The sequence below is a fragment of the Syngnathoides biaculeatus genome, chromosome 13 (assembly GCF_019802595.1).
Source record: "Syngnathoides biaculeatus isolate LvHL_M chromosome 13, ASM1980259v1, whole genome shotgun sequence".
Lineage (NCBI taxonomy): Eukaryota > Metazoa > Chordata > Actinopteri > Syngnathiformes > Syngnathidae > Syngnathoides > Syngnathoides biaculeatus.
Window position 1 is genome coordinate 15996047 of NC_084652.1, and position 27919 is coordinate 16023965.

The window sequence follows — 27919 nt, forward strand, 5'->3', positions numbered from 1 at the left end:
GTGTGTGAGACCATGTGTATATGACAGTGACTGTGAGTCTGGGAATCTGTTTCTGTGTACGTGTGTGTGTGTGTGTGTGTGTGTGGTGTGTGTGTGTGTTGTGTGTGTGTGTGTGAGCGTATGCAGGTGCGTGAGTGTGCATTTGTACGTGTGTTTGGGAGTGTCTGTGTGGTGCAGAGAGTGTATGCAAGTGTGTGGCTGGGAATATTAGTGGTGGGGATGTCAGTGTGGGAGTGAGTGTTAGTATATGGTAGTGAGTGTGTCAATGGGGGGAATATGTGCATGCATGAGAGTGTGTGGGGAAAATGAGTGTTTGTGTGTAAGGGTGGAGCGCGCGTTTGCATGTGTGTGCGTGTGCTTGTACTTATAGTTGCGTGTGTCCATCGCAACCTGTGTGCATGTGTGCAGTAGTGTGTGCGTGGGTGGAACATGCCTTTGTATGTCTGTGTGGGAGGGACTGTTGCAATGAGTGTGTGCAAGTGTGAGTCAAAGAATATGGGTGGGGGAACATGCGTATATGTGAATGTGTGTAACGGGGAACTTGTGTGAATGTGTCTTGTGTGGAAGTGTGCGTGTATGCGTGTGTATGCGTGCACATGTTTTGTGTTGTGTGGGCCTGTGTGTGTATGCGTGTGCTTTTGTGTGTTTTGCTTAATTAGCGTGCAAGACTTGCTTTGAGAATATGAAACAACATCACCTGATGATGCAAACGGCTGCAAACTGTCGCCTCCACACCTGACTGCGTGTGTGTGAGTGTGTGTGTGTGTGTTTGCATGCTACACTTGTAGTCTTTACACGGCGTACGCTCTAACGGGGCGCTCCTGTAGCCAAAAGGCTTATTTTGCCAGGGGAAATGCGAGCGTGTAAGCAGAATCCTTTGTACTGTGTGATGGGGCTTGAAAAAAAAAGAGCAGCTCTGCACTGATGTCTCACAACACACACAAATACACACAAAATAAACGGCTGCATATGCACACACACGCAAACACACACAAGTAGCAGCAAAATCTACCGAGAGACCTTGAAAAGTCGTTGAGGAGAAGAAACACAACAAATGGATGACAAGAATGCAAATGAGACTGTTGTGTTGTTTCAAAGATCCTATATTCAACAAACTAAAGTGTTAAGCTTTGCTAAGACTGTTACATTTAGCTAGTTAGCGAGACCATGACCACAGAAATAATCATTTAATAGGTCCACAATCATGCAGCATTGCAGAGGAATGAATGTAGTTCCTGATTAAGTGCAATGAAATTACAAATAGTTTGCGCTGTATTATCGACGGCATTTAGCAGCTCACGCTCTCGCTATCTTAAGTGTAACAGCTGCCGAGGGTTGCCGGTGCCTTCGACTTCCAACGAGTGACATGGAGGCAGCACTGGTTCGGAGCCCAGGTGTGGATGGACAACACAGGACCGCCTCCATTACATATGTATGTTGAAAACAAACATAAAAGCAGCAAGGGGTCATGTCTGTGCTTCTTAACCCTCTGTTGACCCACGTTGCATTTTTGCACATGGTAGATTACGGCCCCTTTTACAGTTTACCAACTTCGCATTTGCCATTATTGACCAGTGTTGGACAATTTCAGATAACCTGGAACCCTGCTTGGTTAACAGAGGGTTCAAATGTAGTACGAACAGAGGTGGAGGCCAGCATTAGCTTTTTCAGTGAGCATGACCAGGAAGCAGAACTGGAGGTAGCAGAAATGATAGGTTGGACAGGATTAGAAATGAACTCATTAGAGGGACAGCCAATGTTGGATGTTTTGGAGACAAGGTTAGAGAAAGCAGACTTTGTTGGTTTGGGCACGTCCAGAGACGAGAGAGTGAGTATATTGGTCGAAGGGTGCTCAGGATGGAGCTGCCAGGGAAAAGAGCGAGAGGAAGACCAAAGAAAAGGTGGATGGATATTGTGAGAGAGGACATGAGGACGGTGGGTGTTAGAGAGGAAGATGGACGAGATATGCTTAGATGAAAAAGATGACACGCTGTGGCGACTCCTAACAGGACAAGCCGAAAGGAAAAGAAGAAGAGTGAGCATGACCACAGCGCTTCTGTTTGAGGCCCATGTGGAAAGTTTTGTCTGACATGTCCAAAATCGTACTGTGTAGTTAAGGATGAAATAGTATGGTGATTAACATGGATTGAATTTTAAAGGTAGTATAAGATTACATTCCTACCATTACTACAATAGTGTACGTAGTGTCAAAATTTGACATGTGCTTTACATGTATGAAAATGAAATAAAAGACAGAAAAGGAAGTGGTCGCCTTGGAACAGAGCAAGTAGGACAGTTAGAATTACCTCCAGCCAGTTAGCATGACTCTGCCCCTAGTTTTTGAGTCCCTTGGAGAAAATGGCATTTGAGACAGTATAGAATATTGTCATGTGCAAGGCTGGATCATGGCCAAAAAGAGTGTGGCCTGGCCACTGCTCAGAGCAGTTTCATATACGACACCTGTCGCCGGTCACAGCTGTTTCACATGAGACACTGTGATGAGACCATGTATTTAAGATGGAGTTTTGTCACTGGCATTTGTCAGTATTCTTACCGGCATCCAGGGTTACTCCGCTACTGCGGCATTATAGTCCAGTCACGCTTTTGTTGTGTTCTTTAGTTGACTCATAGTTATCTGACATTGTTTCTTGTTTTTTTTTTTTGTTTTTTTTTTTAATCCTGCCTTCTTGGACTGTGTTGTCGTGCACAACTTTAGTTTATAATAAAACCCATTGAAAATCATGTCCTCGTCTTGGAGTCCTGCATTTGGGTCTGCCCCCGCACCGTTGGTCTGTGACAGAATATGGTGTCGAGTCACACCATAGAGACACTGTAGACACTTTGACGTAATTTAAGCAATAGAGCTAAAAAATTCCAAACATCTAGAATGATGTTAGTACTGAACCTAGCGCCAACATTTTGAGGTTATCTTCGTTGTCTTAATGTGTGTTGAAAGAAATAAAGAAAGGAAGCAGCAAACGTTCTGCAAAAGGGGTGCTGAAAATGAGTTTACATATGCAATTAGTATTAACCCTAGCCAGTTAGCATCAGAACACTGGTTTTGAATACCATGTAAAATTGTGGCCTGTGGTGATATAGAGTAAAGATGAAATCATTTACCATGATTAGGAGCAGTTATACATTTCCAAACAAGCTAGTACTATGTTACTGCAGTTATTGTGCCAAAACTAGGCCCTTGCCATGTTTTTTTTTCTATGCATGTCAAAATAAAAACAGAAAGAGGGAATGTGGTCAAACAGAGTTGAAGTATACTTCCAATTAGTGTTAGCTTTAACTTTTTGAATTTCAAAATTATGGTAGAAAATGCTCTCAAACTTTTTGCATGTCTCACTAGACCTCATTTCATCCAGCAGCTGTGTTTTGTGCATTTTTTTATGGCACTTCTATTCCAAACATAATTGATAACAATGGTAAGATTTTTCGACCTAGCAACACGTGAGGCTGAAATCTGACTGGATGTGAGCTCGAGAATGAAGACCGCCCTACAGAAAAGAAGCAAGAAAATAAATTAGAGTATTGGGAACAATCAGTGATTCTCATGTTTTTTTCGTTTTTTTTTTTTTTTTTTATTGTACGATACATACATGAAATAAAAAACCTAATTGTACCTAATATTAGACAAATGTAACCCACAGCATATCATTTTGTCTTTTTGTCCGCAGTGCGAAGTGTTCGCTTCTCCCAGGAGCCAGCCGACCAGTCCGTGGTCCTGGGCGAGCGAGTGGTTCTCTCTTGTGTGGTCTTCAACTACAGCGGCATTGTCCAGTGGACTAAAGATGGCCTGGCGCTCGGTGTTGGCGAGGGCCTCCGTGGTGAGGGGGTATCTTGTTAATAAAGAGCAGGTTTTCTGCTGCTCGGTTTAGCCTCTCATAATCCTTAAAAGTAATAGTTTCGATTATATAGCACGTTATTCAACTGTAGAATATATAGAATAATAATGAGAAGAAGAATAAAATCTATATTGGTAAATATTGAATGAAAATGTAAAAATATAAAATACCACATTCATAGCAATAAAAATAATTTAAATGTCAAATAAAAATCAATCAGTAATTCAAGTACAAGATATATTGATGAGCCTGACTTGAACTCAATGAGTTCCACTGAGCAAGAAGTGGCCAGCAATTTTTGTTCTTTTTAAAAGCACATTTTTTATTATTAGTTTTTTTTTTACATTTGACTAACAGTATCTGCCTTTTCACCACCTTGCCCACACTCGGCCATTTCACGGTCAGTTTCTCTAATGCAGACAATGATGTTAGCCGCTAAGCTAAGAGGGAAATGACCAATGATTTGGCTTTATATCGCTCAGCAACGGCTGAGGTTTTCTAGTCGTCTTTACGAGTGGCGATTAACGTTGGCGTGACCCTTGAAGAATGGACGCTCTCTCACATTCTCTATCTGTCTTTCCGACGTTTTATTGTCCAAGGCGAGCACGGCAGCATCTGCGGTCGCTGCCAGAATCTCAATAAAAAGTTATTAAATGTCAAGTGCCGCGGCTTAATGGCGGCTTTATAATCACTTTAGCGTCTCCCGCGAACAAAATGTGAGCTGTTTATTAATTGTGGCAAGAGAGAATGTGTCTGGGAACGTTTGTGGAAAGCATATCACCTTTTATTGGCCCACTAGCCATATTTGATAGCTTTAAGTGTGAGCTATTCGAAATGGAGGGCTCGCAGTGTGGCAGGAGAACCACCTGACCTCTAATAGCCAATAGGGATCAATAAAACAAATGACAATGATGTATGAACTATAATACAAATGTAACTATATAATATAGAATACAATTAAGGTATCCATCCATGTTCTGAGCTGCATATCCTCACAAGGGTCACGGGAGTACTGGAGCCAATCCCACTATCTTCGAGCAGGAGGTGGGGTACACCCTGAACTGATCGACAGCCAATCGCAGGGCACATACAATCAACGTATAATAGAATAATGTCATGTCAATTTATTTGTACAGCCCTTAGTCACAAAAGAGTTTGAAAGGCCTTCACTGGCCCACATTCATGAAAAAATATAGGGTAACAATATCTAATAAGATATGAAACAATTAATGGACTACATACACAAGTTAAAAATATAATCTACATTCTACATATAAGATACAAATGACAATCAAAAAAGCAACAATAAAACCTACAATTGAGACATGAAAAATGTTTAATTTATGAAAACATTAAATCTATCTACATTCAACGACTGAAATAAATATTTAACATGTCACTCTTTTTCTCATTAAATATATTTCCAAAAGTGACCTAAAAAAATTGCCAGATGTTGAAAACAACCCAAGTAATTCGTACATACAAAGAAAGTAGAACTAATAGTGTATCAAATTTAGTTCTGTGTAATAATGTGAAATGACACAGGGGAAATCTATTGAACACACCAGTTGGTATTCATTTAATATTTTGTTTAAAAATCGGGTTTGTTTGCAATGACAGCTTCAAGACGCCTCCTGTATGGAGAAATGAGTCGCGTGCAATGTTCTGGTGTCATTCTTAAACACAAGTCTTCAATTCTTGAAGGTTCTTTTATGGACCTTCAGTTTCAGTCCTTTCCATAGATTTTCAATTGGCTTCAAGTCAGGTGACTGGCTGGGGCATTCTAGCAGCTTTATTTTTATTTATTCTATATTGGGCAGCACGGTGGAGGCACAACAGGTTAGAGCATTTGCCTCCCAGTTCTGAGGACCAGTGTTCAAAACCCGGCCTTGCCTGTGTGCAGTATGTATGTTCTCTCTGTGCCTGCACAGGTTTTCTCTGGGCACTTCGGTTTCCTGCCCCATCCTCCCCCAAAAAAAGCATTAATGGGGACTTTAAATTGCCCATAAGAATGTGATTAGTGTGAATGGTTTGGTTCTATGTGCCCTGCGACTGCCTGGCAACCAGTTGAGGGTGTATGCTGCCTCCTGCCCAAATAACCGGGATAGGCTCCACAGCACACCTGCGACCCTTGTGAGGATAAGAAACTCAGAAAATGGATGGATGGATGAACATCAAACACGTTATCTGAAATATATATCTTTTTAAATGTATGCACATGCACATATAAAGCAATAAGATGCCCTCCTCAGTCATGTAGACTATAGTACATTTTAATACCCCACAATTTAATTCACAAGTTTATTAAAACCCATCACACACACAAATGTACGCATGCGCATGCTCACATACACACACACACACACACACACCTCCATCATCACTGACGTTATATGTCTGCCTCAACCCCTTTCCTCCTCCTCCTCCTCCTTTCGTTTTTATGCTCTCTTTGTCCTTGCAGCTTGTCTTCTCCACCAGGAAAGCGTCTGTATTTGAACAACACGTCATTCCCCTTTTCACCACCCTTTCACCACATCCACTCTCACCCACTGACCATTCGTCTTTTTTAAATTGAGCTTACCGTAACTAAGTGTTAATCTCATCTTCTTTGCCGTTTCACTGGAAAGAACCAAAAAGCAAAGCTGGTACAGTTTTGATACAGCGGGTTTTTCAAGGGAGGAGCCATCATTCTGGGGATTTTTTTTTCTTTAACGTAATTAACAATAGTCACATACATGTCACGGATTGTGATGACATGACACAGTATTTGACTGGACCCAAAAGCAGACGGCTGCGGAGGAAGTACGTAAGTGGTTTATTTAATGGGAGGTCAAGGTAAGTATCTCCAAGACATTGTGGTAGAGGACCGTCAGGACAATGAATGGGCAGGAAGCAGTGGCATGAGCAGGTGGAAGAGATTGGTGGAGTGTCTGGAGCAGACTGCGGGGCAAGGAGCATGGAAAGAGCACACGGATGGAGGTTAATACTCTGGCGCCGACTTCCTGGATCTCGCAGGCTTAAATGCAAGCATTGTAGAGTGCTGATTGGGAACAGGTGCGCAGACAGTGATGAGCGCTGATTCCAGAGGGGGAGCAAGAGGAAGAGAAAGCCAAGGCACAAAGAAACACCGACCACCATCCGTAAAAAGAAATACAGGGACAGACTATGAAAGCACTCCCCACCTCGTGCCTTCTGAGGTCCTCATAGGCTTCTCAGGCTCCACAGCATAAAAGTTCCTCATTAATGAGTCATCCAAAACGAGCTTGTGAAAGAGCCAGGAGCATTCCTCCGGGCCATACCCTTCCCAGTCAAGGAGGAATTGGAACCCCCTGCACTTGGTTTTACACCATGAAGGCAGGAGGCCCGTCGATGACACGGGGGGACTGGGGACGGGGGAGGGACAAACATCCAGAGGACTACGGGTGCTAGCGGAGACAGGCTTGAGCAGAGGCACATGAAATGTTAAGTGGCGTTTATGAGGTTGAGAGACCTTCAACTGAACTGATGGGGGATTGATGATTTTCGAGATCGGAAAAGGACCAATGAAGCATGCTTTAAGCTTACTTGATTTGGTCTGAAGCGGAAGGTCGCAGGAGGTGAGCCACACCAACAAACTCACCTTTGTAAACAGGCATAGGGAAGCGATGTAGGTCCGCCAACCATTTGCTTCTTTTGGGCGTCTGATCCCAAGAAAGCCCTGACATTCTTCCAAACAGATTGGACCCATTGAAGCTCCCTCACCTCCACCGTAAGCTCCTGGTACTTAAACAAAGGAGCTAGCAAACAGTAACTCTACATGAAGGGAGACATACTGTACCTGCGGCAGAGCTAATGAGGGAGTTATGGCCATATTCCACCCATGGGAGAAAGATGCACCAGGAGGCGGGATGGCGGGCAGCAATGCACCGAAGAGTGGACTCCAGGTTTTGATTCGCCCGCTCTGTCCCGCCATTAGATTTGGGGTGGTTTTTTAGAAGACAAACCGGCTAAAAGGGTGGCATGGCAGAAAGAAAGTGATTGTCAGAGACTCTTCTCCAACCGTTCCAACCTCCTTGGACCTGTTTCTTTACTCCCTTACCACACTCACCATTGCTGTGGACCGTAGACCCCAAGTATTTAAAATCGTCCACCCTTGCAATCCGCTCTTCCCCCTCCAGCCCTCTCATTCATGCACATATATTCTGTCTTACTTTCCGGTCTACGCCTCCATCTTTCTAACAGTTATTTCACACGTTCCCTGCTTTCACTCCAGATCACAATGTCATCTCTTAACATCATGTTCCATGGGGATTCCAGTCTAACCTCATCTGTCAGCCTATCCATCACCACTGCAAACAGAAATGGCCTGAGAGCTTATCCCTAATGCAGTCCCACCTCCACCTTAAATTCCTCTGTCACACCTACAGCACAACCCAGCACTGTTCTGCTGCCCTCATATATGTCCTGTATTATTCAAACATACTTCCCTGCCACTCCAGACTGCCGCATGCGGTCTCACTGTTCCTCTCTGGGTATTCTGTCATATGCTTTCTCTCGTGCCAAAAAGACACAATGTAGTGTTTTCTGACCTTCTCTCTACTTTTCCATCAACATCCCCAAGACAAATAAGGCATCAGTGGGACTTTTCCCAGGCATGAAACCATATTGTTCCTCGCAAATAGTCAATTTTGTCCTGAGTCAAGCCTCCACTACTCATTCCCATAACTTAACTCACAGGTCTAAACATCACCATGCTTCTTGCATCCCTCTTTAATGCCTTTCTAACTTCCCCCTTACTAATCATTGCCACTTCCTGTTCCATCACACTTGCCTCTTCTACTCTTCCTTCTCCCTTATTTTCCTCATTCATCAATTCCTCAAAGTATTCTTTCCATCAGTCCAGCACACTACTGGCACCAGTCAACACATTTCCATCTCTATCCGTAATCACTCTAGCCTGCTGCACATCCTTCTCATCTCTCTCCCTCTGTCTGGCCAACCTGTATCGATCCATTTCTAATTTGGCACTAACATGCATAAATAATAACAGTCGTGAACAAAGAAACAGTCCATAAGTTGTTAATACAGGAATGACTAAATATACTACAGTTTAGAGGCATTTGTAGTTGATAAAACTAATGGAATAATAATGTTAATATTTATCCATCCATTTTATGAGCCGCTTATCCTCACAACGTGGGGATGCTGGAACCAATCCCACCTATCCTCAGGCAGAAGGCGGGGTACACCCTGAACTAGTTGCCAGCCAATCACAGGGCACATATAAACAAAGAAGCATTCACACTTATATTCACACCTATCGGTAAATTAGATTCTTCAATTAACCTACCATGGATGTTTTTGGGATGTGGGAGGAAACCGGAGTGCCTGGAGAAAACCCACGCAGGTGGAGGAGAAACCAATGGAGAAAACATGCAAATTCCACACAGGTGGGGCCAGGATTTGAAGCTTGGTCCTCAGAACTGTGAGGTAGACCAATCATCTACTGGGCAGCCATAATAATTATCATTATTATGATTATTATTATTATTTCGATTGACGGAAAACGTGAGCCATCATGGCATGTCACAGTCACATCACAAGGGACCTGCACTGGCTGGTCCAAGAAAAATTGCCTGCAGATTCACCCATTTACATCACATTTGGCCCAATCATGGATAAATGTATAATACAAATTACCAGATGGATTTGAAACTTTATCTTACTCAACTAAAGTTTTTGCAGGGGGTTTGTCAACTCTAATTTCGGGAAACGCTGTCTGCGAATTCCAATATGTGTACTTGCTCCATTGAGAAATTTCCAGTCAGTCACATGTTCTATGATATCAGAACTGTTGTATAGTGTGAAGGGGAATAACACATGTTCTGTTTGTTTTAAAGTTGACGGATTTGAAAGTGGCCATTGCATATTTTACCTTTGTATATCTGTATGTCTATATTACACTGCCCCCAGGTGGCCAAGACAGGCACATCAGAAGGAGCAGCACGTCTTTTGAATAGAAGCAAAAATGTTCCTATAGCTATTTCATTTCTTCATATTCTAGTCAGTTATGTCATTAATAGGTTCATGTAAAGTACAGTATTGGGCTAAGTTCATACTGCGGGTCAATTCCAATTTATTTTATGGGACTTGGTTCTTACATTTTCATCTCAATGTAAACAGTACAGCAGGTTGAAAGCGAGGAATATGGACATGCAGGTCATGCTCATTCGACCTATACGTCATCGAAAGACAAGAAATGTCAAGATTGTTCAACAAAACAGACGCAACAAAAGCAATGCCAGAGGAAGGAGCAGAGAGCAGCCAGTGGCAGAAAGAAGATGTTTCGGAACTGAGAATGTTGGCTCCAATTGCACAAAATCCTTGAAATCGCCACAATTGCATCACGAATCAGACCAACGTGGGGTCATATGTACTTCTGTAAACACACCACGCCTTGTGTTGTGTCCTGTTTTGTGCGCCTGTGTGTCTCTTCAGGGACAGATTCACGTTCACGTTGTAATGTGAATGACTACATAAAAGGATTGGGGCAGATGTTTTTCTAACTTTCCAAGGGGTACAACTGAGTGTAAAATAGCAGCTTCAAAACAAAGTAGCCCACCTCCTGTTCAATCTTGGGGGAAGGGACTTAAGATTTTTATGTGCACCCTGTTATGATGGACGTACATCAAATTTCAGGTTGCTTGGTGAACCTGATGTCAGAACCTGGAGGGGGTTTTGCTGAGCTGCATTGCTTTCAGCAAAGGGTGAAACGTTCCACTAGTGGGAGCTCTCTTTGTCGTCCTAGTGGGCATGATGTGAATTTAGATGGCACAAGCAGGCGCCAAGCAGATAGTCGCAGCAAGTGAGGGGGAAAAAAAAGGAGGTGGGGGATGATGTGTGATTCGTGAAGGGCAACGCTGGACAAAAGTATTAGTGGAGATTACATCATCCACTCTGACGCCTCGCAGCATAGCAACCAGAAAGGTGACAGCACCCTGGGGAGACAGGAGAAAGTGGGAGAAGGTGGAGGATGAGGATGAGGAAGAGGGGGGAGAAAAGAAAAGGGATGCCCTCTAGGGCAAGAACACATGACAGGAATGATGACAAAAGGTGGGACATAACAAAACTTGCAACACGATATTACGATTTTTATTTTGCTCTAAATGACAACAACCACTGCGCAATAATGCTTATATTGTGTGACATCTACATACGGACCTGACAAATTGGCAATATTTAATGGGGTGAATTGCTAAAGTAGCATGAAAACCGATATTTCACAACAAGCAAAATATTGAAAGAAAACTATATATGTTACATCTCAAATCAGACATAATCATCCACTCCGAATGGAAAGAAAGGGTGGGAATCACAGAGCAACTTGCCATTGGATGTTTTGTCAACTATATCACTGGTATCATGATACAGTGAGGTATACAGTATTTGATATACTGTACTGGGGACAAATTTGTGATGTGCACTTCATCGGTTACGTCAAATCATTCATCAAGATGGAGTTCCGTCATCTCTTCAGCACAGCTAGGATTGTGCATTTTCGGTAAGTTAATTGAAAAAAAACCCCCACTTCATTAAAAACAACTTATAAATAGTTAAAAACTAGACCTCCATCGCATGTACAATAAGCTAAGTAGGGAATATTTACGCCACGCATAAATTAAGACGTCACTGTGCATTTAAGTTGAAATGAAATAGCCCTGTGAAACCAAACAAATTCCATTCCAATTCGGCCTGTTTGTTGCGATTGAGGTGTTTGTATGGAGTATTTGCATTCAGTTTGGGATTCTAAATAATCAGAATAGAAGTTTTAAAGTCTAAAATAAAATAAATGATCAAATATAATGCTTTTCCTGATTTCATAGGCATTCAAAAAACAATAATATTATAATTAATTGCGGTAGTTTTATGAAAAACATATTGTTTTATTTATTTATGTATTTTATTTATTTATTCATTTATCTGTGACAGGGTCATGACCCACAGCACATGAAGTCATTCAAAGATATTTTCCAATGAGACTGTGTTGGAAAGTAATGTTTGGGCAAACAGTTATTACGTTTGTCGCCTTTTGGTGACAACTCATTGACCAATCACATGGCAATCATAAGAAGAAACATCAAAACGTTTCAAGGGTCAATGTCCAAAATTGAACAGGGACTCAAACATTTTGGTTTGAAGCAATGTTTTTGCCCTCTGTCTCACCCACCCCTGGACACTTATTTTGGCAAACTTTGACTTGAAATTCTTCCCAAATGAGCTCCAATCAAAAGCAGGTTTATTAGACATGGGGAATTCTAAATAACCTTTTTGCCTTCGGCATCCAATATGGGCAGAGCATTGTTTAAAGGATATACCATTTTGAGGATTTGTTGTGAAAAATGGATGTGAGAGCCCGGTACGCACTGTTAATATGTTTCATTTTCGACAGCTGGACAATATGTTGTTTCAAGTTTTCATTCATTTACTTTTACAACATTACGCCAAGAGTTGGTGCCCCTTAGTCTGCCTCTAAAACTACCGCATACAATCAAAGCAACTTCCAGATTCCCTGTAAAGTTGTCACTATTACTCAAATGTTGTAATCTGGTGCATTTTGAGATTCCCCGTTGTAATTAAATATGAAAGAAACACATTATTTAGCAAGTGTTTGATGTATTGGGGTGTATTGAAACGCAACTAAATGACGATCACAAGGACACCATTTTTGACGGTTTGGCTAATAAGTTACTGCGGCTAATGTTTCATTGTTTTATTTTCTCCCTTTTTTGTGTTTGCAGCGTGGCCACGGTATCGAGTGCTGCGGGCACTGGACACGGGCCAGTATAACCTGGAAATTTCCCACGCCGAGCTGTCCGACGACTCGCTGTATGAGTGCCAGGCCACAGAGGCCGCCCTGCGTTCCCGAAGGGCCAAGCTCAACGTCCTCAGTAAGTCGCAGCCTTCTAAACATAATTTGGCAATAAAATGATAATGGGTACATTGGAAATCTTCCTTCGATACATCCCGATATGAAAAGCTTGAAAATGATCATGAAATGTGAGGTTGAATTGGTTAACAGCTTTATTATTTTACAATGATCATTTTCAGTGCATCATGGCATTGGGTATCACGGTGTTATCGCAGTATTTTAATGATTTCATCATGATACAGTGATGCTGTGAAAAGTTAGATATTGGAAGAAAAGCAAAACAAATGTATTTATATAGCACATTTTATACACTGGGTAACTCAATGTGCTTTACATGATTAAAAGCATTTATAACAAAGACAAAAAACAACTTATAAACATTTAAAACCAAAAAACAAAACAAAATATTTTAAAAAAGTTTAATTACAACAGTGTACTGAGCAAGTAATATTATTTAAAAGTGGAAATCCTATAAAAAGCATGAGAATATATATATATATATAATATATATATATATATATATATATATATATATATATATATTTATCCTGGACTTAAAAACATTCAGACTTAGAAAATGCTTGCAATATCTCAACAATGCTATTTATTGCATAATGGACTTTAAGGAAGAATCATGAAAACTGGCACAGATTATTTGCTTCCGTGGGCCACATAAAATGACTTGGCAGGCCAGATTTGGCCCACAGGCCTTGAGTTTGACACCTGAGTCTTAAAAGATGATTTATCGGTGACACAATGATGTGACACTTGATGATTATTGTTATTAGTTTCATGCTATACTAAAATAGAAGACGCAAACCACATTGCATCCAAGAAATAAGATGTCACCAACATTGGGGAAAAAAATATTGATCACTGTACTCTATGTAAATTGGTGAAGTAATAACTGGTAATGATATTGCACATGGTGGATAGACAATACACAGTAAGACATTTGCACCGTCGCTCATTCTAATCCATTTTAAACGCGAGCTATGGATATTTCCCCCAAAAAATGGAGCATCCGCCACATCCCAGTTTGCGCACACATGCATAAATAAAAAGTGGTGAGTAACTCTCTGCATGCGTCTCCACCCCCCAGTCCCGCCCGAGGACCCAGTGGTGGAGGGCACCCCGGAGCTGCTGCTCATGGCCGGCACGCCGCACAACCTCACCTGCGTCACCCACGGTGCCAAGCCGGCCGCACACATCCAGTGGATCAAGAACGGGCTGCTCGCCGAAGGCGCCCACCAGTCCACGGTGACTCAAACACATCAGCTACACCATGGCTAATTTCGGCAAATGACTAAATGGAAGTAAAGACGAGGTGCAATGTTGCCGGATGTGCAGATCCGCTTGTGATCATTGAATTTCAGCGCTTGTCCAATTCACATCACATCATCAGCTCTGACTGAAAGTGATCTCAATCAAACTGTCACAATGAGAGTCTTGATAGGTACCCGCTTATACGTATAAGAAATGAATTACGATAACTCCACTTTGTGCACATTTTATTGTGAAGCTAAGCAGAGCAACAGTGTTGTTGGATGCACAAATCCGTTTCTGCTCAGAAGATTGCAGACCATGTCCAGTTAACGTGGCAAAGTCTCCACTGTTGTACCTGACCAAGTTCAGTGAGTGATAGTTCATGAGTTAGCTCATATTCTGGCCAAACGTGAACTGAATCCAGTTCATTTCACCCTGATGGATGTTTTTGAGAACTTGCTCATTCTGTCGTGTCAGAATGGTTTTTGAACAAAAGTTCATTTTCATTCAAGAATGCCAGGATTTGTGAGGCACTTCCAGGTCAAAGCCCACCTGAACACACACACACACACACACACACACTAAATGTAGTGTGTGGATATACACATTTACACAAAAAACACACACGCACATCATGTGCGTGTGCGTGTGCGTGTATGCATATCCACCATCATCCACCATCCATTTTCTTAGCCGTTTATCCTCAGAGCAATGGTGCCTGATGTGGAAGTCTAAAATAAAAGTCTAAAAATCGATTGTGGGTGAAGATATTAATAATTGAAAGTATTGAGCACCACATAGAATATTGTAATGGAGTAAAAGCATTGCTCCTTCTTAACATAAATTCTCAAGCAAACGTAAAAGTATGCTTCATTAAAACTATGAGTAAAATGTGTCCAAAATGTTACTCGAGTAAATCTAAGGGAGTAAACGTATCGTCTTACCTCCCGCCCCTGATTGAGACCCTGCATACTAATAATATGTTTTGTTAAAGATGAATGAAATCTAACAAAGACATAAAACCTCAACCGTTTCAAAGGAAGTTCCACAAAAACTGACAAACCAACAGACGATTCCGGCAGATCCGCGCTTAATCTCGCACAGAGTGCTGGATTAAAGAAGGGTTACGGCTCAAATTCCGCTACAAGAGCAGAACAAGTTCACTTTAAACTCCAAGCAAAGCTTGTTTGTTGGCTCATTCTTATGCTCTTTGCCTCTGGCACAAAAAAAAGGAGGAATTACAGAGTATCTACCCCAAAGCAGACAGCAGCTCAGGAGTCCTGTGCTAAAACACAGTGGAAAAAGTACAGCAGTCGCAACGCTAAGAGAATCGATTGTACTGTGGTGATGTAAGAAAACGTCACAGTGGGACAGCAGTGGCGTTCTGTTTGCACATGAGAGTTTTGAGGTCACTTTCATACATCGAAAAAGAACTCACGTTTCAATAGCGATGTTTTACAAAATGTCTTTGAAACATACAACACGTTACACATATATCTTTTTTTGTAATTGATGAAGATGATACTCACTGAAAACAATCTCAACCAACTGAACATATGTGGATTGCAATGTTTTTGTAGCATATGTGTTTTTGTAGTCATTGAAGGCAGTATATTCCTCAGCCATTGTTGTGTACATCTACTGGACTCTGTGTTTGTAAGTTACATTTTTTACATCAATCGATAACTGTTTAAAGGCCTCAGTAAACCCAACTATTGCTTTCATGTGTGGTGTAATCATCAATCCTTTCATAATCACCTAAAGACAATTTAGATTTCCCGTCAACTCCCCTGAGAATGCCTGACCTTGCCCCGTCTCAGAAGCTGAATTGGTTCAGTCCAGGCTAGTACTTGGATGGGAGACCACTTAGGACTACTTGGTGTTGGGGTTGGCCTGTACCCATAAAAAGTACAGGTTACAGAAACTGTAATTGTGGACAAGTGTAGTCCTTGAAACCTCAGGGGAGAAAAACAAATCACCTTTTACATTTAATATATTTTTGTTAATCCCTTATTTATAATTGGTGTAAGGTTCCGGCCACTCGTACAATAGATAAAATCCGGGACAAAGGCACCATACAATTTTTGGATTATTTATACACATACACATAGATGCAAATCAGTTGCCTTTTGGCAAAATTCGCTGTTTTGAAGTGAAAATAGACCATTTACATGAATAAGAGCTGATTCGTTTTTCCTGGGCCGGTGGAGTTCAGGCGTGCCATCGCTGACCTCATAACCTGTTTGAAGTGCTACTGACATCCCTATGTACATTGTAAAATAGATATTGTTATGAAAATTACATATAATATTATTCACTTCAATGTCCATATGAAAAAATAAATATGAGCGGAGAGCGCGTTATTCATGCGCCAAGTTGCGGAAGTCTCATCCGACATCAACATCCAAGTGGTAGCCATATTGCCTGCAACGTCATCAGCAGACGTCACACTGGGACATTCGCCATTGAAAACACGAACTGACTCCTGCCATGGGAGAGGAACAAGAGAGATTTTCAGATTTTTCTGACACCCCTTCTGACACGGAAGCTCTTTTCGAAAAAGAGAACATCTGACAATAGATTGAAGTGACCGGGGAAATTTTACCCTGTCGTTTCAAGCCATATTTAGATGATATGTGGATCACTTCTAACAATAGACTCCCCAACGGTATGTATTGTCATGATCCTGCCGCTTCAGCACGAGCTGTGCGGGTGCCCGCGCGGCTGCGCTAATTGGGAGGCACACACCTGTGCCTCATGCGGTCTGATCATCCCCCGTATATATAGGACCCGGTGACGACTGGTCCTCTGCCAGTTCGTTGAGCTTTATGTCCCGTTCCAGCACTCTCGTACTCCTGACTGAACCTGTGTGTACCGACCTCCGTCCATTCTCTGACCAACCTTGTAAGCCTGACTCCTTGACACTTCTGCCTGCATTGATTGTTTCCCCGTGTACCGACTACTGCCTGCCCACTCATCTGCTCTCTTCGCCCGACGCCCCAACAACTGCTGCTGCCCCGGACTGCCTGCTCGATCCCCGACCTTGGCATACAATAAACGTGTCTCTTCCTGAACTACCTTGCGTCTTCCGAGTTCCTGCATTTGGGTCCTACCTCTCGTTCCGATGGGACGTGACAGAACGAACTGGCCCGTACAGGACCCAGCAGGAAAGACCCGGCGTCGCCGGGACCGACGCAAGGTAGACCGTCTGCCGGAGGACCAAGCCTGCCCAATCCGGGTTGGCTCCCTGACGTCCTCCACTTCCGTGTCTTACGCTCCGCCAGCGAGGTATGAATACGTCCCGAACACGACCCGTCCGGCTCCTCATATTCTTCTGGACTCTGACTTTTCGGAATATGAGGAGGACCACGATTTGTTTGACCGGCTGCCTGAGTACGACTCCGACGACTTTGATTTTGAGTCTCTTTGCCCGGCTTTTGATCCCAGTCAGTTTGCCCCGCCTTCCCGCGTTTCCAGCACCCGAGCGACTTCGCCCGGTAGATCCAAGTGCACTTATCGGTACGAGGGAACCCGCTTGGCCATATACCAGGGACCTCCGCGTGGCGGCCAGAGGAGACGCGCCGGCCGGGCGCTCCCTGGTGTCTCTCGCTGCGCGGCAACGAAGACACAGTCCTCCCACTCCTCGCCGGCAACGGCGAGACTGGCAGACCCGCAGCTCGTGGCGAAGCTTCCAGCCCAGAGGGAGGAGGAGCCGCCAAACCACGAGGCGTTCTGTCGCGAAATGCGGGCGCAGGTCCGGCAAGGATTGGCGAACCAGCCGACCTACGCTGACGTCGCAACGGCGACGGACTCGCTGCTGACTCAGGTTCACGTGGCAGTTGGAACTGACCCGCTCCCGAGACACGCCCACGTGTCAGTTTCGACTGACTCTCCGCCTGCTCAGGTTCACGTTGCCGTGGAAACCGACTCGTCCCCTTGCCAAGTGCACGCCACAGTGGGAACAGACTCGCCACCTCAAGTGCACGTCGCAGTGTTGGCGGTTCCGAGCAAAGCTCACGCGGCAGTTGGAACTGACCCGCTCCCGAGACACGCCCACGTGTCAGTTTCGACTGACTCTCCGCCTACTCAGGTTCACGTTGCCCTGGAAACGGATTCGCCACCGCGCCACGCCCACGTTGCTGTTTCTACGGATGCACTGCAAGCTCACGTGGCAGTGGGGACCGACCCGATGCCGCCTCACGTTGCTGTCCAGAAGGTGGCGACGTCTCCACAGCCGCTTCTCGTCCGTGCTCTGGAGTGGCAGTGGCGACCGGCCCGCGGACGCTCCACACTCCTGCTCTGTCGGCGACGGGCACGCCCTCACGTTCCTGTCCAGGAGGTGGCGACAGTTCCCCAGCCGCCTCACGCTCCCGTCCAGGAGGAGCTGGAGTCGGCGTTGGCGCCGCCTTCTCACGTTGCTGTCCAGGAGGGGGCGGCGATGGCGCCGCCTTCTCACGTTGCTGTCCAGGACGGGGCGGCGATGGCGCCGCCTTCTCACGTTGCTGTCCAGGAGGGGGCGGCGATGGCGCCGCCTTCTCACGTTGCTGTCCAGGAGGAGCTGGGGAGTTCTGTGGAGCCACCCTGGAGCTGGAGAGACTACGGGAGGGTGGTGGACATGGCTCTGGTCCTGCTCTCCATCATCTTCTTCACTCCTGAGTTCGCCCAGCCGCTTCAGGACCTGGCCTCGTTGGCGACCAATCCCTGGTCGTCTTGCAACGACGGTGTGGGAGGTTTTCGTCGGCCTCCCTCGTTCTGGTTCCTGCCTCGCCGTTTGGTTCCTCACAGAGGTCGTCCGCCCGAATCGCCCCGTGGGGACCCTGGTGCTTGGCGTCTGGGTCGTCCTCCTGACCTATCCGCCCGGACGCCTCGTGTTTGGTGGCCTGGTTGGCCACCAGTCTGGGGTTCGGGGGGGGGTGCCCTCCTCCGGACCCCCTTCCGCCCACCCCTGCCTGTGTTAATTAGTGTCTGTTTTTTTTCGTTTAGGCACGTCTGGGAGCCGTGCCTTTGAGGGGGGGGGTACTGTCATGATCCTGCCGCTTCAGCACGAGCTGTGCGGGTGCCCGCGCGGCTGCGCTAATTGGGAGGCACACACCTGTGCCTCATGCGGTCTGATCATCCCCCGTATATATAGGACCCGGTGACGACTGGTCCTCTGCCAGTTCGTTGAGCTTTATGTCCCGTTCCAGCACTCTCGTACTCCTGACTGAACCTGTGTGTACCGACCTCCGTCCGTTCTCTGACCAACCTTGTAAGCCTGACTCCTTGACACTTCTGCCTGCGTTGATTGTTTCCCCGCGTACCGACTACTGCCTGCCCACTCATCTGCTCTCTTCGCCCGACGCCCCAACAACTGCTGCTGCACCGGACTGCCTGCTCGATCCCCGACCTCGGCATACAATAAACGTGTCTCTTCTTGAACTACCTTGCGTCTTCCGAGTTCCTGCATTTGGGTCCTACCTCTCGTTCAGATGGGACGTGACATGTATGACAGTATCTAGCGTACTCAGCCACGAGCAACAACAACACCATAAAGCGCCCCGGCTGGCCGCGATGAGCCACCGCGGCCCGGCCACGAGCGTTGTCGTTGCTCGCTGAAAGAAGGATTACGTTGTCCCCTCCGAAACTATTTTTTTTAATTGCTATAGCTTTTTATTTGCTCTATACACACCTACCTGTCATTTGGAACCCACAAAGCTCTTGTCCTTTGCACCTATGCAATCCATTTTCCACAACAAACCGGGTCTTTTGAAAACGTGTGAAGAGTGAATCCATCCTCCCGAGTGTTTGAGCAATATCCAGCGATACAACAAGCCAAAATTTTGGCTAAAACGAAGGAACAAAGACCTACCTTCCCACAGGTAAAATTGGAATAGACACACGAACCTGCATGAGTGGGTGTGTGGACGTAACGTCCCTTTCTGCTTCTTCTCCAAAACGAATCCCTCAAGAGAATTTTCATAGTGAGAGTTGCCAAAAGCCATATACGTCAAAATCATGTTGTGTGGTGAAAAAACAGATGGGTCCATTCGGACTGCCTTGTTTAAAAAATTAAAAACATACCAAAAATCATGCTTTTGGTGTCAGTTGGGCTTTAATACTCATTAAATGCTGGCAGCTCGCTCCATTCAACAAAACCACTATCCACTGATGTGATTTCTGAATCTTATATATATATATATATATATATATATATATATATATATACACATATATACATATATATCGTATATTGAAAGAAAATTCCACAACTCTGACTCTGCAATAGGTGAACTGCGATACAACAGAGGAGCAATTAGTCAACATAACGTACGTATTTTTTAACAGCAGTGGTTTTTCAAAAGACTTTTATAATGTTCTTTTGTACCATGTATGTTTTTGTAACATATTAAACATTATAATCATTAACAACAATTTCATCTGTTTTTGAAACGAGCATTGTTACTTTTTGACAGACATAACCATGTTTTGACATACGTAACCAATCGTGTTCCCAGTGAACCAAGCGTACGTGATGTCATAATCACTAAAGACAGTTTAAGGTCTTCAGTCAACCTGAAATAATCTATGTGTTTCTGTAACAAGCATGTTTTCATAATCTGGTTAACAAGTGGGGATGTCCCTAACCTTTTAAATGTCATCATTTGCATTATGTGAACACTTTGCCCTTCTTCTCCCACCTTTGCAATTCTCTCTCTCTCTCTCTCTCTCTCTCTCTCTCTCTCTCTCTCTCTCTCTCTCTCTCTCTCTCTCTCTCAACTTCACATGTGAAATCATGCCTGGGAGCTCTGCCGCAAACGCGCCGGCTCACATATGCACACGCAGCTGCAGACACTGACTCACATACTCCAACGCACATGTTTTGACATCTTCTCGCACCCATGCATATCACATTGTTGTTCTTTTTACACATAAGAACATATATATAGCCATCCATCCATTTTCTTAGCCATTTATCCTTACAAGGGTCACGGGAATGCTGGAGCTTATTACAGCTGTCAAAGAGCAGGAGGCAGGGTACACCCTGAACCTGTTGCCAGCCAATCATAGGGCACATGGAGACAGACAACAGTTGCACTCAAAATCACATCTAAGGGCAATTTAGAGTCTTCAATAAATGCATGTTTTTGAGTGGTGGGAGGAAAACGAATTGCCTGGAGAAAACCCATGCAAGCACGGGGAGAACATGCAAACTCCTCACCGGGAGGGCTGGGATTGAACCTGGGTACTCAGAATTGTGAGACCAACTTTCTACAGCTGCTACACCGTGCCACCGCAGTTTATTGTATATTGTGCAAATGCTATGTATATATATATATATATATATATATGTGTGTGTGTGTATATACAGGGTATGTAAATATTCCTGTTGTGACAGGAGGTGCTGCCTGACCGTAAGAGGGTGACCACCAGAAGCTACCTGCCCATCGTGCCGTTGGACACCGACAGTCACAGCAACTTCACCTGTGTGGCCAGCAACCCAGCTGTCCCCATGGGCAAAAGGGCCAACGTCATGCTCAACGTGCACCGTAGGTTCTTATAAAACTGCCACAAACATCCATGATAATACAGTGGGGCACATTGAGATACGAGTGACCTAACAATTTTCTCCAGATACAAGCTATTTGGCTAAATTCTTTGTCCGAGGCATCCTATTCATTGCTGCTAAAAGTTGACATTTTCTGTCAAACTAAACATTCTTGAAAATAATTACACTATTTCACCAAATCACATAACTTTGCCTCACCAAAGTCTGCTAGCTTTGTGCTAACACACGCTGCTAACATAAATTCTGATATTGCTTATGAAGGCCCAGTTTTGATCAAACTGCTGCTCACATACTGTATATGTTTGTAAATTTTATCAAGACATGGCTTAGTTCTGATAAGACTGCTGCTTTAGCAACATCCATGCAAGTTATCGCAGACGTGTCATCCAGTTCTGATGAAGCTGTGAGTTTAACTGATCTAAACTTTACTGTAGACCAATTGCATTGTTCAATTCTGATCAAATTTCCTTAATTGGCTTTTCTTGAATATTTTCCCCATTTCTTTTAAAACTGATCGTAACTTACTCAAGGCCAAGTTCTGATAGACCTGCCACTTTAGCGAAATCCATGCTCATAATTTTAATGAAGATCAGTTGTTTAGTGCTGCCAAACCTGATGCGTAAGCAACACCAATGCTTATACGACCTAGTACTAATTGTCCTCAATATTTGCTGCTGTGTACAGATCCACCGACGGTGACGTTGTCTATTGAACCACGCTCGGTTCTGGAGGGCGAGAGGGTCACCTTCACCTGCCAAGCCACCGCCAACCCGCCCATTATGGGCTACAGGTCCGCATCACTTTAACACGGGGCCTCTGACATAATTTGTCAAATAGATTAATTAAACATTACCTCTACCGCATCTCCGCTAGGTGGGCGAAGGGTGGCGTGCTGCTAGAGGGCGCCCGAGAGAGCGTATTTGCCACCACAGCCGACCACTCCTTCTTCACCGAACCTGTGTCCTGCCAGGTCTTCAACGCGGTTGGCAGCACCAATGTTAGCATCCTGGTAGATGTACACTGTAAGTACGAAAGACGTGGTCTTTGTATCCTGTGAATCCATATTATCAGGCGTTGGAGTTCCTATTGTGAGAGGTTAAAGAATCAGTAAAACAGCTGCATTTCAACTTTGGACTCCGCGCAGTGGCGCATTTTTTTTTTTTTTTTACGTAATAAATTCCCTTACTTCTACTATGAGCTCTATTGGCTACCTACCTATTTAACAAAATCCCAGTTTCTTTGTTTTCCTACTTATTGAAATATCTCCAAATAACAAATCATCCTGTGTATTGTACATACAGTACTGTATATTTTACCAATTTACCAAGCGGTCTTACAAATCTGGTACTTGCAAACCTACATCCACAACTGCTAAAACGGGTCAAAGCACTTCCTCCTGGGGAACAGATCATATATGTAGAAATAAATATACAGTATGCATGTATTTTACTTCTGTTTAGAAAGAAAATAACATTTTAGCAAATTCGCCTTTACAATATAGCTCATGTAATGTGCTGCATGGAGCAGCTTGGCCAGATTCATGACCTACATAGCTGCCTACGTAGCTATTACATATTTACCTCAATTTGAGACAATATTTTGCATAATAAATTGTGAAAACACAATTAATCCATCCCAGGCAGCAAAGAACATTAACCAAAAAAAAAAAAAGACATTTTTTAGAGAATAACTACAGTTTACAAATTGAAAACAACGGAAAAAGATACAGCATAAATGACTAATGGATTGGATAAATGAAGATTTAGCATCATTTGTACCTTTCCTGAAGACTTGATGGCACGTGGAAGAAAGGAGGATGGGAGACAGGGAACCATCTTTTTACTTTGAGTTGAAGTTATTTCTTGAATACTGTTTCAGTTGGACCCATCTTGGTGGTAGAACCCCGGCCCATTGCAGTGGACGTCAACTCGGACGTCACCCTGAACTGCAAGTGGTCTGGAAACCCTCCACTTACCCTCACCTGGACCAAGAAAGGCTCCAACATGGTGAGAAATTGACCTACCATTCTACCTAGCTACCTCATGAAATACCTCCCAGTTACCTGCTATCACAAAATACTTTACCAGCTAATTTTACAGCCTGACTTCTTACTAATTACAAATGCATGCTTAACTCCCAACCTAACGCATCTACATACATAATGTACATTCTCACATACATGTCAGTTTCCTTACCATCTGGCCTGACTTCCTACCTATGTATCTTCCTACTTTTTTATAATATTCGTTTTAATCTCCCGAAATATCTGCTTATGAATTAAATTCTGACTTTGTACATTGCTATTTACCTGCCACCCAGCCTGTCTACAAAGCTACCTACAGTATATTCAATGGTACTTGAGTTTCCTGAGGAACTTGCTCTGTCTCTTCTTCCTTTTTATTACGCTACAGTCCTTCCCGGTAGAGCTCAGTGCTACCTGGCATATTATAGTAAAATATGATACTACACTGAAGTTGAACAATTCTACAGTAAATTCGGACACTCCTGTTTATTGTAAAAAGGCAACAACGTTATACAGTTGGACAGCCACACCAAGGGGATACCCATATCACTGGGTAATTCTCCAGAAACTCATGCATCGGTGCTTAAAAAAAAAAGCTTGACTTCATAAATGTTTGCTTAGTTGTAAAGTAGACACTTTGTAGAAAGACTCTCCGTGTCCTAAATCTTTAATTCATGCCCAACAGTTTAAGAGAAAGCTCCAGGAGAAAAAAAAGCTAATGGAGCCTGCTGAGTAAATCAACATGTTTTATGAATTAAATATGCTGCTCTCGCTCACCCTGTCTGGCTCAGCTACGCCTCCCAAGCAGACTCTGCTATTTACTCGAGTCTATGCTTGTGTACGTCTCTGTTTATGTGTCCATGTCGATGTGTGTCCAGGTGCTTAGTAACAACAACCAGCTGTACTTGAAGTCAGTGAGCCAGGCGGACGCCGGCCAGTACGTGTGCAAGGCCATCGTGCCGCGCATCGGCGTGGGAGAGACTGAAGTGACGCTCACAGTCAATGGTGAGTTGCCATCGACCTGGCCATGTATCACTATCTACTCACTTTCCTTTTTACCTACTCACCGGTTGACTTACAACTATCTACTTGTACTTACTTATCTTGGATCTGTATCTATCTACCCATTGAACTACTAACCGAACTATTAGGGCTGTTTATGAATGAGTGGTGACTTGGATTTGATCGCATTTGATTCCTTCTAAATGAAATTTAAAAAAATGAACACAAAATCTGAATTTTCAGATTTTAATCACAAAATATGAAAGAACAACATATTACTCTTTTTTTCTGACAAATAACTGCAACTACTTCCATGCCATATTTGGCCTTTGTTTATGGCCGAGACCATTTTGATTTACTCCACATATTTTATGCATATGTGAGCACCAGGATCTCTGCAGAAGCAGGCGTCCGATTGCCTAGCTTGAGGAATTGCACTAATATTCGTAGCAGTACCACAACTGTAGCCAAAAAAGGAGCCATCTCTGAGGTCGACGGTGACTGTGGCAGAATGAATGAGATGAATTTTATTCAATACAGAGTGCCAGATTGCAGTGGCTAGCTGGCTAGCTAGCCAGAGAGCTAGCTAGTGAGGAGGCGGCACGGTGGATCAGCTGGTAAAACGTTGGCCTCACAGTTCTGAGGTCCCCGGTTCAATCCTGGACCCGCCTCTATGGAGTTTGCATGTTCTCTCCGTGCCTGCGTGGGTTCCCTCCGGGCACTCCGGTTTCATCCAACATTCCAAAAACATGCAACATTAATTGGACCCTCAGAATTGCCCCTTGGTGTGATTGTGAGTGTGACTGTTGTCTGTCTCTATGTGCCCTGCGATTGGCTGGCAACCAGTTCAGGGTCTACCCCGCATCCTGCCCATTGACAGCTGGGATAGGCTCCAGCACTCCCCATGACCGTTGTGAGGATAAGCAGTGAAGAAAATGGATGGATAGCTAGTGAGGGGGGAGCTGGACCCAGCTACTGAGCATATACAGCACCTAGAGGGGAACACAAACCTGGGTTATATTTTTGTTTGCGTTATGTTGAAGGATCCTAGTTAAAGTAAGCCATTATAAAATAGAAAGAAAAACCTTTCCAGAGGGAGGAAAATCAGGCAAAATGTGCTGATGTACTCCCTTCCCGGTTTAATAGATAGTTTTTAAGTTTTGTATTTTTCATTTTTTTGGACTATGTCATGTGTTTGTTTCAGAACAATGCAAATAGTTGCAATTCGATTCTGATTCAGAAGTCGTTCATTATTGTCTATACAAATAAAAATCATGACTCACAGGGTGAGTCTGAGGCTGAATAATTGGAAAGTTTCCTTTCCACCTATCTGAGCCATCTTCCTACCTTTTTGCAATTAATTTGTGTTTTATCTTGCCCTGTCCAGGCCCACCCATAATCTCCAGTGATCCAGTCCAGTACGCTGTCAGAGGCGAGCGAGGCGAGATCAAGTGCTACATTGCCAGCACACCCCCACCGGACAAGATTGTAAGTTCATTCACGCTGAATCAATCCCTCATTTACGTCTTTTGACAGCACAAAAAGTAATTCCTGCCAAAAGAATCCAGTCGACTGCTCAAAGTTTCATGCCAGCTCTACTGATTTTGCATTGGAGTGTTTTTTTTTTCTCTTCTTTTGCGTCTTCAGCGTGAGTTTTTTCTTTGAAGGAATATGTTAACCTTATTGTTTTCTCTTCAAATCACACTTGATTGGAACTACATTTCGAGCACAAAGTGAAGGCTCATTTCAAAGCCTGCATGCGTGTGAACACTTGCACCCAAAAAAAAACGACGTTTCGGCTGCACCCCTCAGCGGCAATTATCCAATTTTTGCTGCGCCGACATGACAGAAATCAGAGCTTTTAGGAGGCTTCAGAACCCCCGCCGCATGGCCTGGGAGCTGTGAGCGTATAATGTGATACGACATTAGAGTCGCGGCTTAATGCACAGACACAAGGACTTATAAAAAATGGAGTGTGTGTGTGGTGGGTGTGTTTTGTGTGTGAGTGTGTCTCTGTGCGCTTTGCTAGATCGTCCTAAATAAATCCATCTGTGTGCACATTATTCTCCATAAAGAGAGTAAATCTGCAGGAATTTACGCAATGGAAGTGACTATCGCTAATGTAAGGCATGACTAATCACATTTCAGTTCTGTTTTAGCCGTTGCAATCTCAGTTACAGCACACTTTAAGCAATGTGGTGAACGGTCTTTTTCTGGACTTGTCTAATTTTTGCCAACGATATGTCCTTCATTTTAGACGACACCAAGGATGTCTTTTCCCACCTCCAGTTAGGAAATGATTCACTTTGCTTATGATGCAACGCGATACACCCAAATTGCAATGCGATATATTTCACTCCAATTGCCAGAGGCAGTGACAGAGCCGGGAGTGGGGGGGGCAAGGGTGCTGTCGGAGATTTCAATTACAATATGACACCATTATCGCCATTACCTCCGTTTGTGGTGTGATTCACTCCATTTATGATGGGATGCAAACAATACACCCTGATTACGATGCAATTCACTCCAATTACAATGCTATTCTCTCCAATCACGATGTGATTGACTTCAGTTACAATGCGACATGTGAGCCCATACGATTCACACCAATTATTGTACAAAATAATTCGCTCCAATCACAACATGATTTGCTCCACTTAAATCGAATTGCAATGACAAATGTGAAAATGGGCTTCACTGCAATTATGATACTATTGTATATGATACAATCCACTTGAAATTCAGATTCAATATGATCAAATCTACTTATGTTGTGATGCAATACGATTTACTAAAATTTTAATGTGCTACTTTGTGATAGCATTCAGTCCATTTACAATATAATTGATTCCAATAATAATGAGGTCCAATGACTCACTCCAAGTACAATGCAATACCATATAATTTACTGCAACTATTGTTCAATCTGATTTACTCCAATCACAACACGAGTTGCTCCATTTGCGATACAATCGAGTCGAATTGCGTCGGGAAGTGATAAGCGTCACACGAGTTACGATGCAATAGAATAAGATTCACTCCATCTCTGATGTGATGACATACGATTGACTCTAATTAGGATGTAATATGGCTAACTTTTGTTTACGAGGCAGTCCGCTCCTATTCACACCAATTATAGTACAAAGTCCAACTGCGATGTGATGCAGTTACAGAATCACAGTGGGATATTCATTCTAATTATGATACAATTCTTTTCAATTCCGATTGATGCATACTTCAAAGTGATACAATAAAACTGCAACCATGACGACCTATTTCACTCCAGTTATGAAACAATGGTCCTGCTTTCAATTACAACGCGA

The 27919-nt window shown here is 43.6% G+C and overlaps 1 protein-coding gene across 1 annotated transcript in view; it reads left to right on the forward strand.

The window, feature by feature from the left end:
- Nucleotides 1-27919, forward strand: part of kirrel1b (kirre like nephrin family adhesion molecule 1b) — a 51802-nt gene that overhangs the window by 17074 nt on the left and 6809 nt on the right. The window contains exons 2-11 of the mRNA XM_061839620.1: nucleotides 1318-1334; nucleotides 3684-3833; nucleotides 12629-12778; nucleotides 13862-14019; nucleotides 21401-21551; nucleotides 22256-22361; nucleotides 22445-22593; nucleotides 23450-23577; nucleotides 24473-24599; nucleotides 25984-26084. Of these exons, the coding sequence (XP_061695604.1) occupies nucleotides 1318-1334; nucleotides 3684-3833; nucleotides 12629-12778; nucleotides 13862-14019; nucleotides 21401-21551; nucleotides 22256-22361; nucleotides 22445-22593; nucleotides 23450-23577; nucleotides 24473-24599; nucleotides 25984-26084 (1237 nt within the window). The remainder of the gene's footprint in view (nucleotides 1-1317; nucleotides 1335-3683; nucleotides 3834-12628; nucleotides 12779-13861; nucleotides 14020-21400; nucleotides 21552-22255; nucleotides 22362-22444; nucleotides 22594-23449; nucleotides 23578-24472; nucleotides 24600-25983; nucleotides 26085-27919) is intronic.